The sequence below is a fragment of the Heloderma suspectum genome, chromosome 3 (assembly GCF_057233095.1).
Source record: "Heloderma suspectum isolate Gila_16-S chromosome 3, 16-S_ref, whole genome shotgun sequence".
NCBI classification, from domain to species: domain Eukaryota; kingdom Metazoa; phylum Chordata; class Lepidosauria; order Squamata; family Helodermatidae; genus Heloderma; species Heloderma suspectum.
The window spans coordinates 59803222-59817416 of record NC_139460.1 but is presented as its reverse complement, the minus strand read 5'-3'; the positions used below and the strand labels follow the sequence as shown (position 1 = coordinate 59817416).

At 39.8% G+C, this 14195-nt stretch overlaps 1 protein-coding gene across 1 annotated transcript in view; it reads left to right on the top strand.

Annotated features, from left to right (window-relative positions):
- PROS1 (protein S) overlaps positions 1–9628 on the top strand; it is a 61621-nt gene extending 51993 nt beyond the window's left edge. Inside the window, exons 12-15 of the mRNA XM_084843390.1 lie at positions 944–1112; positions 2269–2414; positions 4051–4267; positions 7081–9628. Of these exons, the coding sequence (XP_084699516.1) occupies positions 944–1112; positions 2269–2414; positions 4051–4267; positions 7081–7268 (720 nt within the window). The 3' untranslated portion in view covers positions 7269–9628. The remainder of the gene's footprint in view (positions 1–943; positions 1113–2268; positions 2415–4050; positions 4268–7080) is intronic.
- Positions 9629–14195: the final 4567 nt, after the last annotated feature.

Below are 14195 nucleotides of genomic sequence, written 5' to 3'. Positions count from 1 at the left end.
TGTCCTAAACTTGCAGTACTACTCTGGGGTGGAGAGTAGGAATGGATTCAGCACTACAAGAAGGAACGGAAAGTTGCATCAACTAAAGGTGGATCCCACAGCAGTGTATGGAGTTAGCCCTTCCTGTCGGCTTCACCCTCTGCTGACCATTGTTTTTTGTTGTGGTGGTTGATGCGTACCTGTGCATCATCACACCTTCAAATAAGCTTAATGAATGAGACAGCTTCTCTCCGTTGTCCTTTTTATTTCTTCGCCTTAAGGAACAACTAGCTGGCACAGATAACCACATCTGCTCAGAAGTAAATCACATTCTCTTCAATGAGGCTTACTCATGAGAAAGTCAGCATGTTGCTTTTGGGATGCCTTAAAAAAACCCAACACCTCTCCATGCATCATCACACCTGCGAAGCCTTAGTGAATTAATATATATAAAGGGAAGGAAACTTGTGAATGTCCCCAGACAAAGGGAAGTTATTAACTCATTCCTGCAATGCTTCTTCTCCTCACATGTCTCCTCAGAAGTAAATCACATTCTGGGATGCCTTAAAAAAAAAAAAAAAGCCCACTTTTTCACACCAAGCTTAACGAATGTGTAAAAAAAGAAATAAGAAGGAAGGAAACTTGTTGATGTCGTGTAATTCGACCATTGGACTCCGTCCATATATGTGTGAAGTAATGCGGTTTCTTCTGACGTTTGCCTGGCACCAGCGGGTTTTCCCCAGGTATATGCCACATTAGCTGGCAACATGTGCCACGAGAGGAGCAAATATGAAACAATGAAAATCCAGTTTTAAACTGAATCGCCCCAGAAAGTGTCTCTGTGTAGATTGGGCCCTGGTGTCCAGAAGTAAGGTGTCTTGTGGAGTAACTTGTTCTGCACTGATTGCCAGTGTTCCTGGAACATTGTAGAGAGCCACAATCACTAGTGCAACTTCTTCTGCAGATTAACCTTCGTCTGGATGGGTGTATTCGTGCTTGGAACTTGTTGAATCAGGGAAATTCTGGTGTAAAAGATATCATTCAACAGAAACAAAGCAAACACTGCTTAATACGTGTTGGAAGGGGATCTTACTATCCTGGCACTGGAATGGCAAGGTTTCATATTAACTATAGTAAGTATTTCCCCCTCTTCCTCTGACAATATTTTGATTGCTGGGCTGATTACTAAATTTAAGGATGGGGGTAGGGGGATGAGATTGTTATTCACCTTCACTGCAGGTCATCATCCCTGTATTCAGTTGAACCGTTGAAATGCTCTCAGTCCAAACGTTTGGGAAGTAAGCATGAGGCAGGACCAAAATTCTCAAAGTGAGAGACAGTGTCCCTATACAAGCTTGAGTTCTTTCCCAGGCCTCAGCCCTACTTCTGTGGATGGCAAGCTAAAATGCCAGAGCACATCTTGCAGCTGCCATATTGTGCCATGGTCTCCCCATAGTAAGCTGTAAAATGTAGGACTACTTGCCATGTGGATCAGCGTGGTCACATTCTCATTTCTGTGACCCTGCCTGTGGCCACTGACCACATTCCTAGTTGAACGTAATTTTGCTCATTTCCTTATTTTAGGAGCATCATGCCATTTTTTCTTAATGTCAAGGTAGGGTATGAAAAGCAATCAAATGCGTTAACCTTACAAAGCCAAACTATTTTACGATAAACCTAACACACAGTTATCTATAAAAAAAACCCTTGCCCTATCCCTGCAATTTCAAACAAAAACATCTGACATTGCCTCTGAAATAGAACCAGACAAACCATAAATTGCCCTTCAACAAATATCAAGAACAAGCGTCTCAAAACCTAAAAGCTACTACTGAGAATCTCCTTGTGTGTACTTCATGTTCTATCTTGACATAGAAATGGTACTTCCTTCCAAAAGTCCATCATGGGCCATGGTGGGGCATATGTGAAGCAGCAGTCCCTCAGATTTATAGGGCCTACATTATTGTCATGATCTGACTCTACCCAGATTATTGGTTGAAAAGCTTTTTGTGGTGCACTATGAATCAGCAGCCACTGATTTTTTGTGAACATTATCATCATACAACTTGGCAAATAACCAAGTAGAGATATTTCAGGGCACATTGGCAGATACTTAGTCCGTCCTTTATCGGTGTTCTGGGCTTGCTGGGTGGCCTGTAACCCATCCAAAAGGATCTTTATGGAAGTGCTAGTATTTGGTTATATCTTCAAGTTTTAAAGAAGTGATTCATTTGTAGTTTGCTAATTTATTATTTTCACTTGCTTTTCAATTTGTTTAAAATAAAACAGATAGCAGCCTAACCAGTACAGAAGATTGGTTAATAAATATGACCATGGCCATCCGGCCATCCACAGGCACTGGTGTAATGCTTGCCTTGGTTTCTGGTGAAACAGTGCCTCTTGCTTTGGCTATAGTCAACTCACTGGACATTCAGGTAGGCTTTTGCTCCCACTACATGCTTGCCTTCATAGTGAAGGAAACTGGCCAGTTATTCAGCATCGCCCTTGGCTGAATGAGGAATAATTTGTTGTAAAAAGTGTGAATACCACTTCAGCCCTCACCTTTGCCATGGAAATCGAATCTGACTGAAATCCAATACCCCACCACCACCACGAAAGACTTAAAGCAATATAAGGACTTCAGGGGTAGTTAAAGATGTTTAGACATATGAATGTCTAGTTTGATTTTGAAAGGCATGAATTAGCCTCCCCCCCAGCCCAATAGCAGTGGACTTAGAGTTCGTTCAGATGGGCACTTCTAATGTATGTTTTTCTTTCTCTACCACGCCACTTATAATGCTTGTGTGGCACTGCATGTCTGAAAGCGTTCTCTCTCTGAAGAAAGCTTTCTTCTTTAAAGAAAGCAATTTAAAGCAAACTATTTGCTGTAAGGTGGTACAGTCCTGCAACAGTGCTTTACCACATCAGAAATAGCATGTTTTCATTGGCTTGCAAGAGACTGAGCTTGAATTCTTTTGAAAATATTGGCACTAATAATTCCTTTTGCACCATGGTGTGAAAATAAAATGTGTAAAAACTAAATGTAATAGGTCTCCAGAGCCTCTCCCAACCCAGAAATGTGCCGTCAGCCCCATGTATTCACACTCCAGGCTGGGCTATATTCACAGCCACTACCTGAACCGGTTGCCTCCAGTAGGTCATCCCTTTTGGTTGCCACTTGCAGAAGTAGGCAGTGCTGCTGCTCTTTCTTTCTGCCTATGTTGACTGAGAGGTCAGTTTTCGCATGTGACTTTTTAGGGGTGGTTCGCAGTGTCCTGCATTGCTTTGAGATGAATGAGTGGTTGGAGGGTCCTGGGATGGGCTGGTTGTTATCATTTGTCTTTTGCTGGTTTTAGGATAGATTTAATGGTTTGTTCCAATCTTTTTTGGTATATTGTCAGCTGAAGTAGGAGGTGGTATAAGAGTGTATATTTTTGACTAAAATAGGTACTGTGTTATCTCTTTGTTATTTATTTAAATGTTAGTACTGTAGGTATGCACTGATTCAGTGTTTATGAATTGTGGCTTGTATATCAATTGAATTGCTATTTTTTCCTCAGATCTTGAAATGTTAGTGATAGGTTAGCGTAGACTTTAGTGTTAAGATCCCCCCCCCCCAAAAAAAAAATTTGTTTGGTTGTTGTTTTTGTTTTGGTATTCTACCTTGTGAATGGAAAAGTAAAGTACAAACATTATTTTATTAAATTAATTATTCTTAATAAATGTCATATACTGCGTTCCTTATGAAATATAATACCATCAAAACAACAATAAATACAACAATAAAACAACTAAATAAAAATGTTAAACAGCAAGAAAACTGCACACTCCACTGTATGCTACAGACCATCGCTGGCTGGGTCACCCTTCAGGGAAAGCCTGTCTGAAGAGATGGGACTTGAGAAAATATCTAAACATTAGACCTGTGGGAACCTGTCTGATGACGGTTAGTAAAGCATTCCAGGGGATGGGTTATTGCAACACTAAACACTCTACTGCAAGTGCCCCTGAGGTGTTGAAATGAAATAAATATGATTTCCTCCTTTTTCTTTTTTTGCACCTGGCCCATAGGAAATAATTGTATCTATTGAAAATGTCATTGTTGCCCGCTTGGAGTCCAAGGATTTGTGTACCTCAAGAAAAGTGCAACTGGGGCTCAGAGTAACTAGACAGCTGCTTGAACTTACATCTGAATCCAATTCCGAGGTTACCTATGTTGGTCAGCAGCTCTCTGTCCTTGATCAAGCACTGAATGGAACTATTGATACCTACCTAGGTGGCATTCCTGGTAAATCTTGTTTCCTTTCATTAATTTAATTGATTAGCTTAGTTCAGTCATCCAGAAATTCTTTTTTTTTCTTTCAGTTGTGTTAGTCTTTTCTTTTAAAGTAATTTTGTGCAGTTTCTAATGAAACCTGGTATAGCAATAATCATTAAAATTGCATTAGCCTAACACTAATAGAAGCAGAGTTTCTCTCAAAATGTCTATTTTTGGATGTGACCCTGGGGACCCTCTATTCCCTCCTTCCCTGCCCATTCCTCTTCTCTCTTTTTTCCCTCTCTGATCCTATGAAGCCTTAGTTTCTAGTATACCTTAAGTGTCCTCTGCTGGCAATTCTGAAGAATTGCACTGGCAATTCAAGTCACTGATGCTTTTTGCAAACAGTTATTTCTAAATTGCTAATTGGACGATGTATGAAAAAGACAAAGCATGTTTATAAGAACCCACTACTACCTGCTATTACAATTTCATGGGCCACCTTGAAAATACGAAACTAGGTAAAAATCACATCTAAAATCCTAAACTGTTAAAATTCTCCTTTCTTTCACAGCAAGGCAATGAATGTTAAACAGTGTCTTGCCCATCCACTGCAGCTAAGCTTTGTGTGTTCAGATGAGCTCTCACTAGAATCAGCTGGGTGGTCCTTCAATATCGTAGGCTGTAATGGCTCAGCACATTATATGGGTTTCACACTCTTTGCTGTCTAATGTTCAGTAACCCTATTTGGGCATTACCCCTTAGATGATTAACATCATGTGAGAGGGAGAGCAAGTCTTCACCTACCCTCACTGCTGCATCCTTAACAACTTAAAAAGAGCCATACTGGATCAGACCAAGGGTCCATCCAGTCCAGCATTCTGCTCTCACAGTGGCCAACCAGCTGCCCATGGGAAACCCACTAAGAGGACATGAATGCAACAGCACCCTCCTGCCCATGTTCCCCAGCAACTGGCGTACATAGGCATACTGCCTCTAATACTGGAGGTAGCATATAGCCATCAGGACTAGTAGCCATTGATAGCCTAATCCTCCAGGAATTTGTCTAATCCCCTTTTAAAGCCATCCAAATTGGTAGCCATCACTACATCTTGTGGTAGCAAATTCCATAGTTTAACTATGCGCTGTGTGAATTGGCTCCACCCCCACTCCTGTCCATGTGTTGGGGCATAGGTCTGAAGAGGGGAGCCTGCTCTACACATCAGGTTTAAGCATCAGAGGGGGAGCCTACCTATGTAGAACAAGCTCACTTCTTCAGACCTTCCTTCCAACACATGGAGGGGGGTGGGTTGGAGGCAGTGGGCATAGCTCTGGTCTCTCTTTCAGGCAAGCATTGTATTCCCAAATAGAGACTGTCTTGTCATCTCAACTATGAGTTCTCCCCAACCAGTAGTGTTGGCATCCCTATTGCTGAAGTGACACTCCATCATTGACAAAGAAATGTGTGAAAGGCACATTTGGCTCCTCAGTGTCTGGCTGCTAGTGCCTTTGGGTATGGAGTTAAGATACATTTAGGATGCCAACCTATGCATGTTTAGACAGGGAAAAAAGTCCTACAACTCTCAGCATTCCCCAGCCAGTAATGCTGGCTGGGAAACGCTGAGAATTGTAGGGCTTTTTTCTGTCTAAACACACATAGGATTGCACCCTTAATTACAGTGACTAGAGTACAAAATATTAGTCCCTTGATTAAAGTGAATTTGACTCCCAGAAACCCATAGACATTTCTGCATTGTACCCATATTTAAACATACACTCTCACACAATTACTGGATTGAAGCTGCCAGTCATTCGGGGCTGCGTGAAAGCTGCTGAAATTATGGTGCCTTGGTGCGCTAGAAATACACATTTTTAACACAAGTTCTTTTTGCCGATAAGGTGGTTTATGTCATGGCAAGAAAAGCTAAAACAGCTTTTCCCTCTCTAAAGTTCTAGGTAGAAGAAGGTGTGTGAAAAGTACTTCAGCTTCTGCCTACTGCATACAGCCCTAGCCCCACCCCTTTGCTTCTTAGAAAGTGCTAGTAAAAATGGGAGTCATAATAGTCTTCAGGAAAAGGAAAAATACCCTATAAGGCCTTCCCCAAGGTTAACAAAAACAAAGCAAGAAGAGCAGGTCAGCTGATGGCAATGATGCCTTGGCAATAAAAGTAACGGAAAAAGCAAATCAGAATGGCATGCATCTACCATGTGCTTCAAAGGCCTCAAGGACCAGGAAAACAATTAGCGTGCAGACACAAATAATCCAAGTTCATTAGTCAAAGCAACAAAAATAATTGCCCACTGACAAAAAATGTGTCTTACGGGAAGATATCAGGGGAAAGTCATTCTTCTCTCATCAATTGCCACCTTACAGAGGTTGCCATTATGCAGTGTAACTGAGATGTATTCCAAAAAGAAAAATGGGAGTGGCTGGATAAAGAGAGGGAGGCTTTTGAGGAGAAAGAAGCATACCTTTTTGGCATGGGTCCCTACTTGTGAAATGTCCCAACTTAGAAGTTCAGGGACCTTTTTGTGGCAAAATGAGGCATATCATAACAACAACAAAATGTGATGAGAAAATTGTGAATGTCAGGAAGTATGGAGGGCACTCTTAAAATGGAAGACGCAATTTCAGCTTTTGTTGTCAGGGGAGTTTTATTCCATCAAGATGTATAATGTTCCCACCTCTTGTTTTCTTTGTTATGCATACATGCATATATATAGATATAGATATATATTGTATTATATATAGTAATTATTATATATGTTGGGAAATTGCTATTAAAAAGACATGGATCAAAAATCCAAGAATTAGTATTGATTTTATATTATGTTTTATGTAGATGTTCCACTTGAGACAACCCCGGTAACAGTTTTTTACAATGGCTGCATGGAGGTGAAAATCAATGATAGGCAGCTGGATCTGGATGAAGCCATCTCCAAAAAGAATGACATTAGATCACATTCATGCCCATTGCTTATAGAGGAAATGCCAAGTCCTCAAGCCACTGTTCTCCCTTTTGTTAACTAATCTCTCATAAGAAAATCCAGATTCTTTTGCACAAAATGAGTAAGGACAGAAATTGAACTGTAAAGGTTTGCTTTTCTAACTATCTGTTTTGAGAACAAATATATTGCATCCTTTTCCAATATAAAGGGACAATACCAAGATTAATATTTTGTCAAAATAGTGTCGTTTATAACATTTCAGGATTTTTAGTTGAATAATTTACTTGTCAACGTTTATACAGTTCATATTTTATATTTTACTTACTTTGGAGAATAAAACCAGAAAACATATATCTGTGCTCAGTTTGACATCCTGATTCTAATGTATTGTGGCAGCAAAAAAGAAAAGAAAAGCTGAATAGACTAAATCAAGATATTTCATTTTTCTAAAGAATAATATTTCACCAAGATCCTATAAAAAAGGTCTTACAGCTCTACACAGATGGAGAATATGAACTGTTTTGTGAACCATCTTTGACACAAAATCCTGCAACAATGTTTTAAGAGATAATGGTCACAGATAGATAATGGTGACACAAATATTTAGGACCAAAGCACCAATGAGACAATCCTAACAAACTCTATGATTTTTAAAGAATTCTACTAAATGGGTCCAGTCACTTTTTGCATAATAGACATATTAGTAGCAGCAGCCACACTACAATTTGTGGTCTCAAATACTTACCGTAATACAGTAAATTAGTATTCTATTTATATAACCTGCTGAGCCGAGAAGACCATATTCTATTGTATATTTCAACATGATACACATAACAGTAGAATATAATGAAAAGGATGTATCTGACTTACTGGGCTGATTGAAAGTCTACACGGTTATTTGTTGTGTGTTCCCCATGAGGGGTCCCAATACTGCACTTCAGTGTAGTATTGTTCCTATGTTCGTATGAACAAATGAACATATATGTTCATATATATGAACATATATTCACATATTAACATATGTGAATATATGTTAATTCACATGCATATATTCTAGGAAGAATGATATGCATATGAATTAACATGGTATCATATATTATTGGATACCAGCATCATGGCCTCCTGTAGCATCCCATTTACAATTCCTTACAGCACAATATATACACTGTTTTGGTTGAATGAGTATGTTCAGCCCATTTCTAAAGACTTGAATATAGCTTGAAAACAACACTTGGTTGTCAGATGTTAATGAACCATGGCTTGAAAATAGCTCAAAAACTACAACGTAATATTACCACTTAAAGAACTTTGGATGCCAGTAGGATTTACATACATGTTAAAGAATTTTGTTGAGTTGATCTTAGGCACGCTTAAGTAGCACCATTGAAATCAACCGAATTTCCAAATAAATCATGACATCGGTGCATCAGAAATATGAAGTTCCAAATAGAACTTGCTTATATGAAAATATGGCTAGGATCTCAGCTTTGATGATCTACCCAACCCTTATTTTGACACCGGATCCTAACTACACATGGCTAGATGCAAGTCTCAGTTTTGGCCAACAGAAATGATTTCCAAGTGAGCGTGTTTAAGATCATACTCTTAAATAAAAGGTAAACTTCAAGCCAGCTAACATCCTGATCCTAAAGCACATGCAACTAAGTCCCAGTAGGCATTAATGGAACTTAGTTTTCCATAATGGACATTGTGATTCTGAAGAGCCAAGTAAGGTTCCTCTACTTTACTCATGTATGAACATGAATAGGGTAATAAGCTTATGTAAAAAAAATACGTAAGGACACACAGTTTTGCTGCATACTTCTTTGTGTGAGCTTGCCACACTAAAACGTTGTTTAAGTGATTTGGCAGTTTGACGCTGAACTCCCAGGGGAACACAGAACAGACAGAGTTGGTTGGATATACAGATAGCTTGAATGCACCTGTTCACACTTATTCGATTGCTGCCAGAGTTTCACAGGATTGGAATGTATCTTACTCAGCATGCAGTAAGGATGCACATTGTTAATTTGTGCCATGAGCAGAGATTAGATTTTGTTCTGTTTTGTTTTTATACTTTGCTTTCCTGCATAAGAAAGCAAAGTATAACAAGGAATACTTAAATCTAAAAAAATGATATCTACCAAACAATCTCCCCCCTCCCACCCCCTTTAAAGCATTCATAGTCTTTATAGTAGCAGTTACAGGGTGCAGTGTTGAAATATGCATAAGTATTTTTCAGAATACAATTCGTATAATCAAATATACTGTCAAGAAGTTTACCAAACAAGTTTAACTGAGTTCTATTTTGTGTCCTGTATGAATATTGTAACATGCTCTGGTTCTAATGTAAAATACTGGGTTGAATTTTTACGAAGTGTAAATGCTGCTCTGTTTTAACAAACAAAAAACAATAAAGGAGAATTTACAGTTTTATTTCCACTGCTGTGTGCTTGGTATTGTTAATAATAATAAAATGTAGAGCCATCCATATGCATGGCACTTTAAAAAGAAAGCACAGGTCCTGGGGTTACAATCTAGAAATAGACAAAAGAGTGTGTTTCCTGTGCAAATATAAAACCAATTTTAGTTTTGAATTTAATACTTACAAATATGATTTTTAGCAGAGTTCACCATTGACACCACAGTGTTGTGAAACAGCAGCATGGAGATGTCAGTCCTGTGCTGTGTCTGTATCTAGCTGCTCAATGTATCTAAACCCCCAGCACTAGAAGACAAGTTCCTGGTAACTCACAATATCCAGTACTTTGAACAATAGGTCAATAAAAGATACCATTTTTTAGTTGCTCTCTTTTTTTATTCAATTGTGAAGCTCATGTCTGTTGAGAAAGGTGGCTAGGTCAAACATCTTTTCTATTGGCCCAAAACCCATTTGATTTCCATGCCTCAGTGCATTACAGTGGACAGGGCCGGCTTGAGAAATTATGCTGCCTGAGGCGAAGACCAAAATGGTGATACAAAAGCTGACCATATTGGCTCTTGATCTTACTTCAGCCCTGAAAATGTGAGGGGAGCAGGCTAGCTTATGGGACACAACATAGCTTAGTCCACTCCATGCGCTTCACTATCTTCTGTCTGAACAGCTGCCTTGCTCTGCCTAATGGTAGGGCCAGCCCTGACAATGGAGAACTAAATATGCCAATTCCCTTTGAAATCAAAATATTTGAACTACATGAAAGATAATAAGATGTCTTCTTTCTCTCACTTAATCATGAACCCGTACTCATTTACTTTACATTTTTAAGGACCAAACCAAACCTTGCTTACTCAGTAGTCCTAAAGGCCTTTTCTGCAGTGGTCCCACACCTCTGAAATAAGTTGCCATCGGGGGTCTGCCAGGCTCATCACTGCAGGCTTTTAGAAAGGCCCTGAAAACTTACTGATTTACTCTGAACTTCCCCTGATTATGTTTTATCAGACTGAGTTGTAGCTGCAGTGTGTGCTAGGTTTTGTTTTATGCTGGTGTTCGTTGATTTTTTAAATTAAAGAATGTTGGCTGCTGTTGCTGGTCTTACTGTTTTTATTACCGCATCAATTTTTATTATGTGAGCTGTACTGTTGTATGCCACCTTGGGAGGGCTCCTGCCCTGAAAGGCAGCCAAGAAATATGACAGATGATTGATAGATAGATAGATAGATAGATAGATAAGATAAAGTAAATGGGACTCTATTTCCAAATAAGCATACTTAGCATTGCAGCCTTGCTTATCCAAATTCATTGTTATTTGAATCATGTTCTTCTTCTGATTATGGGCAAATGCTTTGTATCGGGCTGCTTGGACGAGCGAAACTGTATTTTATAGCAGCAGGTGCTATATTATATCCTATATATGACGAACAAACTCATTGTCTTAGTTCCAGCTCTCATGTAGCTAAAAGAGCACAATTCACACACAAGGGGGAGGTATAAGCAGACGTGGGAGAATAACAAGGATAGATACAAAAAAATGCGGGGGGGGGGACCCAAAACAGCTCAATGAGCACTTGTTCTCAGTAGCTACAGAATGCTGAGTGTCTGTTGGGGAGCTGGAACAGAAAACCGAAGGTGGGTGGTGGTGGAATGGAGTATCTGGAGAACTGTATGACTGCTTGGATGGACCCTAAACAGGAGCACTCCACACTAGGGATGGGTGAGATTTTAGTTTGGTAACTTTTTGGATAAGAACTTACCATAATATGCAAATTTCTTCATAACTAGGATGGAAAGAACTTGAGGCAGGGATGTTGGAAAACCTGTAATGGATTCAAATGTGTTTGGCTTTCTATGAATCTGGCCTCCAGATTCAGCAGCCAACCAGCTTTTTCTGAGTCACGTGGGCTCCGTGGACTTGAGAACCAATTTTTCATGGGAGGTGGATTTGCACTAATTAGCATTAACACAGTAGCACAAATATGCATTAGTGCTAATGCACTAGTTTGCATTAGTTAATCCACACTAGTGTGAGTGCGCATTAGCGTTAATAAAAATTAGCACAAATAGAATGAAATTCTGGTAAAAAAAATTCCGATTCCATCAATGAGTGGACAACAGAATGAAAGTTGCCTGACAATCTGTGAAACACAGACTGAACAGATTTAACAAAATCCTTATACCCCTACTTGAGAGTAAAAAAAATCACGGAGAAAGTGAAACGGACAGATTTGTCCAGTCAGACAGTGGGCTTTGGGTGCTTTGCTTGTAAAAGTCTGGGTTTGAATTCTTGTGTATTCAGCTATGTTTGTGATGCTGAATTAGGGGTGCCACCTCTTTTTTTCTGACAGGCTCTTTACCTTTAACAGCCACATGGTTGGCACTACAACATGGACCTTTCCATGCTGGGAATAGCTGTACCTGCTAAATTTGTCCAGTCAGTACAGATGGGCGAGAATTCGTTTTGGATTTATTTTTTTTTTAAAAAAAGACCTTACCAAAGTTCTCACAATGTCTTCATAAATAGGAACTTGAGATTTTAAAATATTTGAACGTGGGAGAAAGCAAAACCAGCAGATTTGCCCACCCCTACTCCACACTGCAGCATTTTGTTGCAGGTCCCACTTGTATTAAAATATTATGAATCATCACAGGCAGAAGAACAAGCTGGAGGTTTGTCAAATAATATACTGTGGGTGTTAACTGGTTTCATCGAGTGTAATTCTTATTTTAGGACAAGTAAAGAGAAATATGTATCCCATTGCATTCTAGGAGAGGTATTGTCTTAAGTATCGTGGATATAAATGGGTATGGTACCCAGTCTCTCTCTCTCTCTGAATTTTACTTGCTCATATGTAAAACCATAGTGAATCCAAGTTGACAAGATCCACTGAGAGTTTTCATCGGGGAAGACAAAAGAAGCAGGTGATTCTGTCATTTGTCTACAGCCTGAAATAGAGACCTCACTTTGACAGGAAAGCATGAGTTAGCCCATACTGGCTGCTAAAATTCTAGCTCAAATATCACCAGGGGGTCTTTTTAATAGTTCAGCTATGAACTCTTTACAATACACAACTGAGGAATATAAACTGAAAACTATACAGCTTACAGGGGAAGAGAAGAACAGCTGCTAAATAACTAAGTTATAACATCTTACTTTCAATTGTGAAACATGGTGTTTGGGATATACATTTGGATGTGTTCATTTTAGTGCACTATGCGTTGTTCCATCTTTGTAGCATGGTTGGTTTTGCAGTGCCATGTATGAAGACTAGAGAAGCATATTTTTGAGGTGATACAGTTCGTTCTTCTAACTCTTGCCATAGTGCAGATGTGGGGAAATTGTGCCCCTACTGATGTTGCTGAGCTACATCTATCATCTGTGTTGGCTAGGGATGATGGTAGCTGGAGTTCAACAACATCTGGAAGGCACAGGTTTGCCACCTCTGCCATAGTGAGTGGATTTATCATCATTACCTGCTTAGAGCCAAGGCGTTCTTAGTTCTGGACTGGTTGGAATGCTAATCCAATTGGACCTTTTCCACGTGGAATTGTTCCAATTAAACAAATACAAAAAACAAGAGGAATGCTTTATTTAGTTTCTATGGCAGTAATCCTATACACACTTACTTAGGAATAAGCCACATCGATCTCAGTTGTAGGAATTACAATGGGCTGTGGAGCATTGTGTTTATCTCCACACCGGAGGTCCTGCAATTCCTCTGAACCCCTCACAAGCTGAGACATAACTCCTGCAGCAGGGAGCCTGTGGCGTTTCTGCCTTCTCCTGGTGAGAATTCCCCTTCTCTAAGGCCTTTCTCACCCCAGCAGGAACTACCTTCTCCCACACAATCTGAGTTTCACTGCCACCAGGACCTTTAAGGCTCAGGCCTAACCTTTTACTGTATCCCCAAGCTGTGAGGACGCACACATACTTTTCTCTGTAACCTTGTACTGTTCCCTTTATACCTTCCCCTTACATAGCCAACAGCAGAAGGTATAGGATTTGGTTAAACAAATAAAACCATATTAATTACAGTAATAAGTCGTTGAATAATAACTTACTCGACATGGCTGGCTGGGGAATGCTAGGAGTTGTAGGACTTTTTTCTGTCTAGACATGCATAGGATTGTGCCCTAAAGGAAGCTAATGGAAAGGAAGTTCCTCATCTTCCCCCCTCGGGCAAGTCTCCCAGGGGGCTGTGGTTGGGGGACCTTCTGAACAATGTGGGATACAGAGCTGCTGTGGGGAAAAGGGTACAAGAAACTTCCCTTCTTTGAACTTTCTTAAGTTAATTTATTTTACTATCCAAGCCATAAACAACACACAAACCCTGTTGATTATTACTAAATGGTCTGAAGTGTCCATGGCAAATCATGTCCTGAAACCCCAACTGGGAGCAAAGCTGTAAATGTTTCAACTGCCAGGAGCATCTCTCAGATGGCTTGCAACTCCCATCAGTCATAGCCAGCATAGCCAATGATAAGGGATCATGGGAGTTGTAGGTCAAAACATCTGGAGGGCCACAAGTATCTTCCAGTGCAGGTAACATGAAATAGTAAGCATGGAAAGTCATG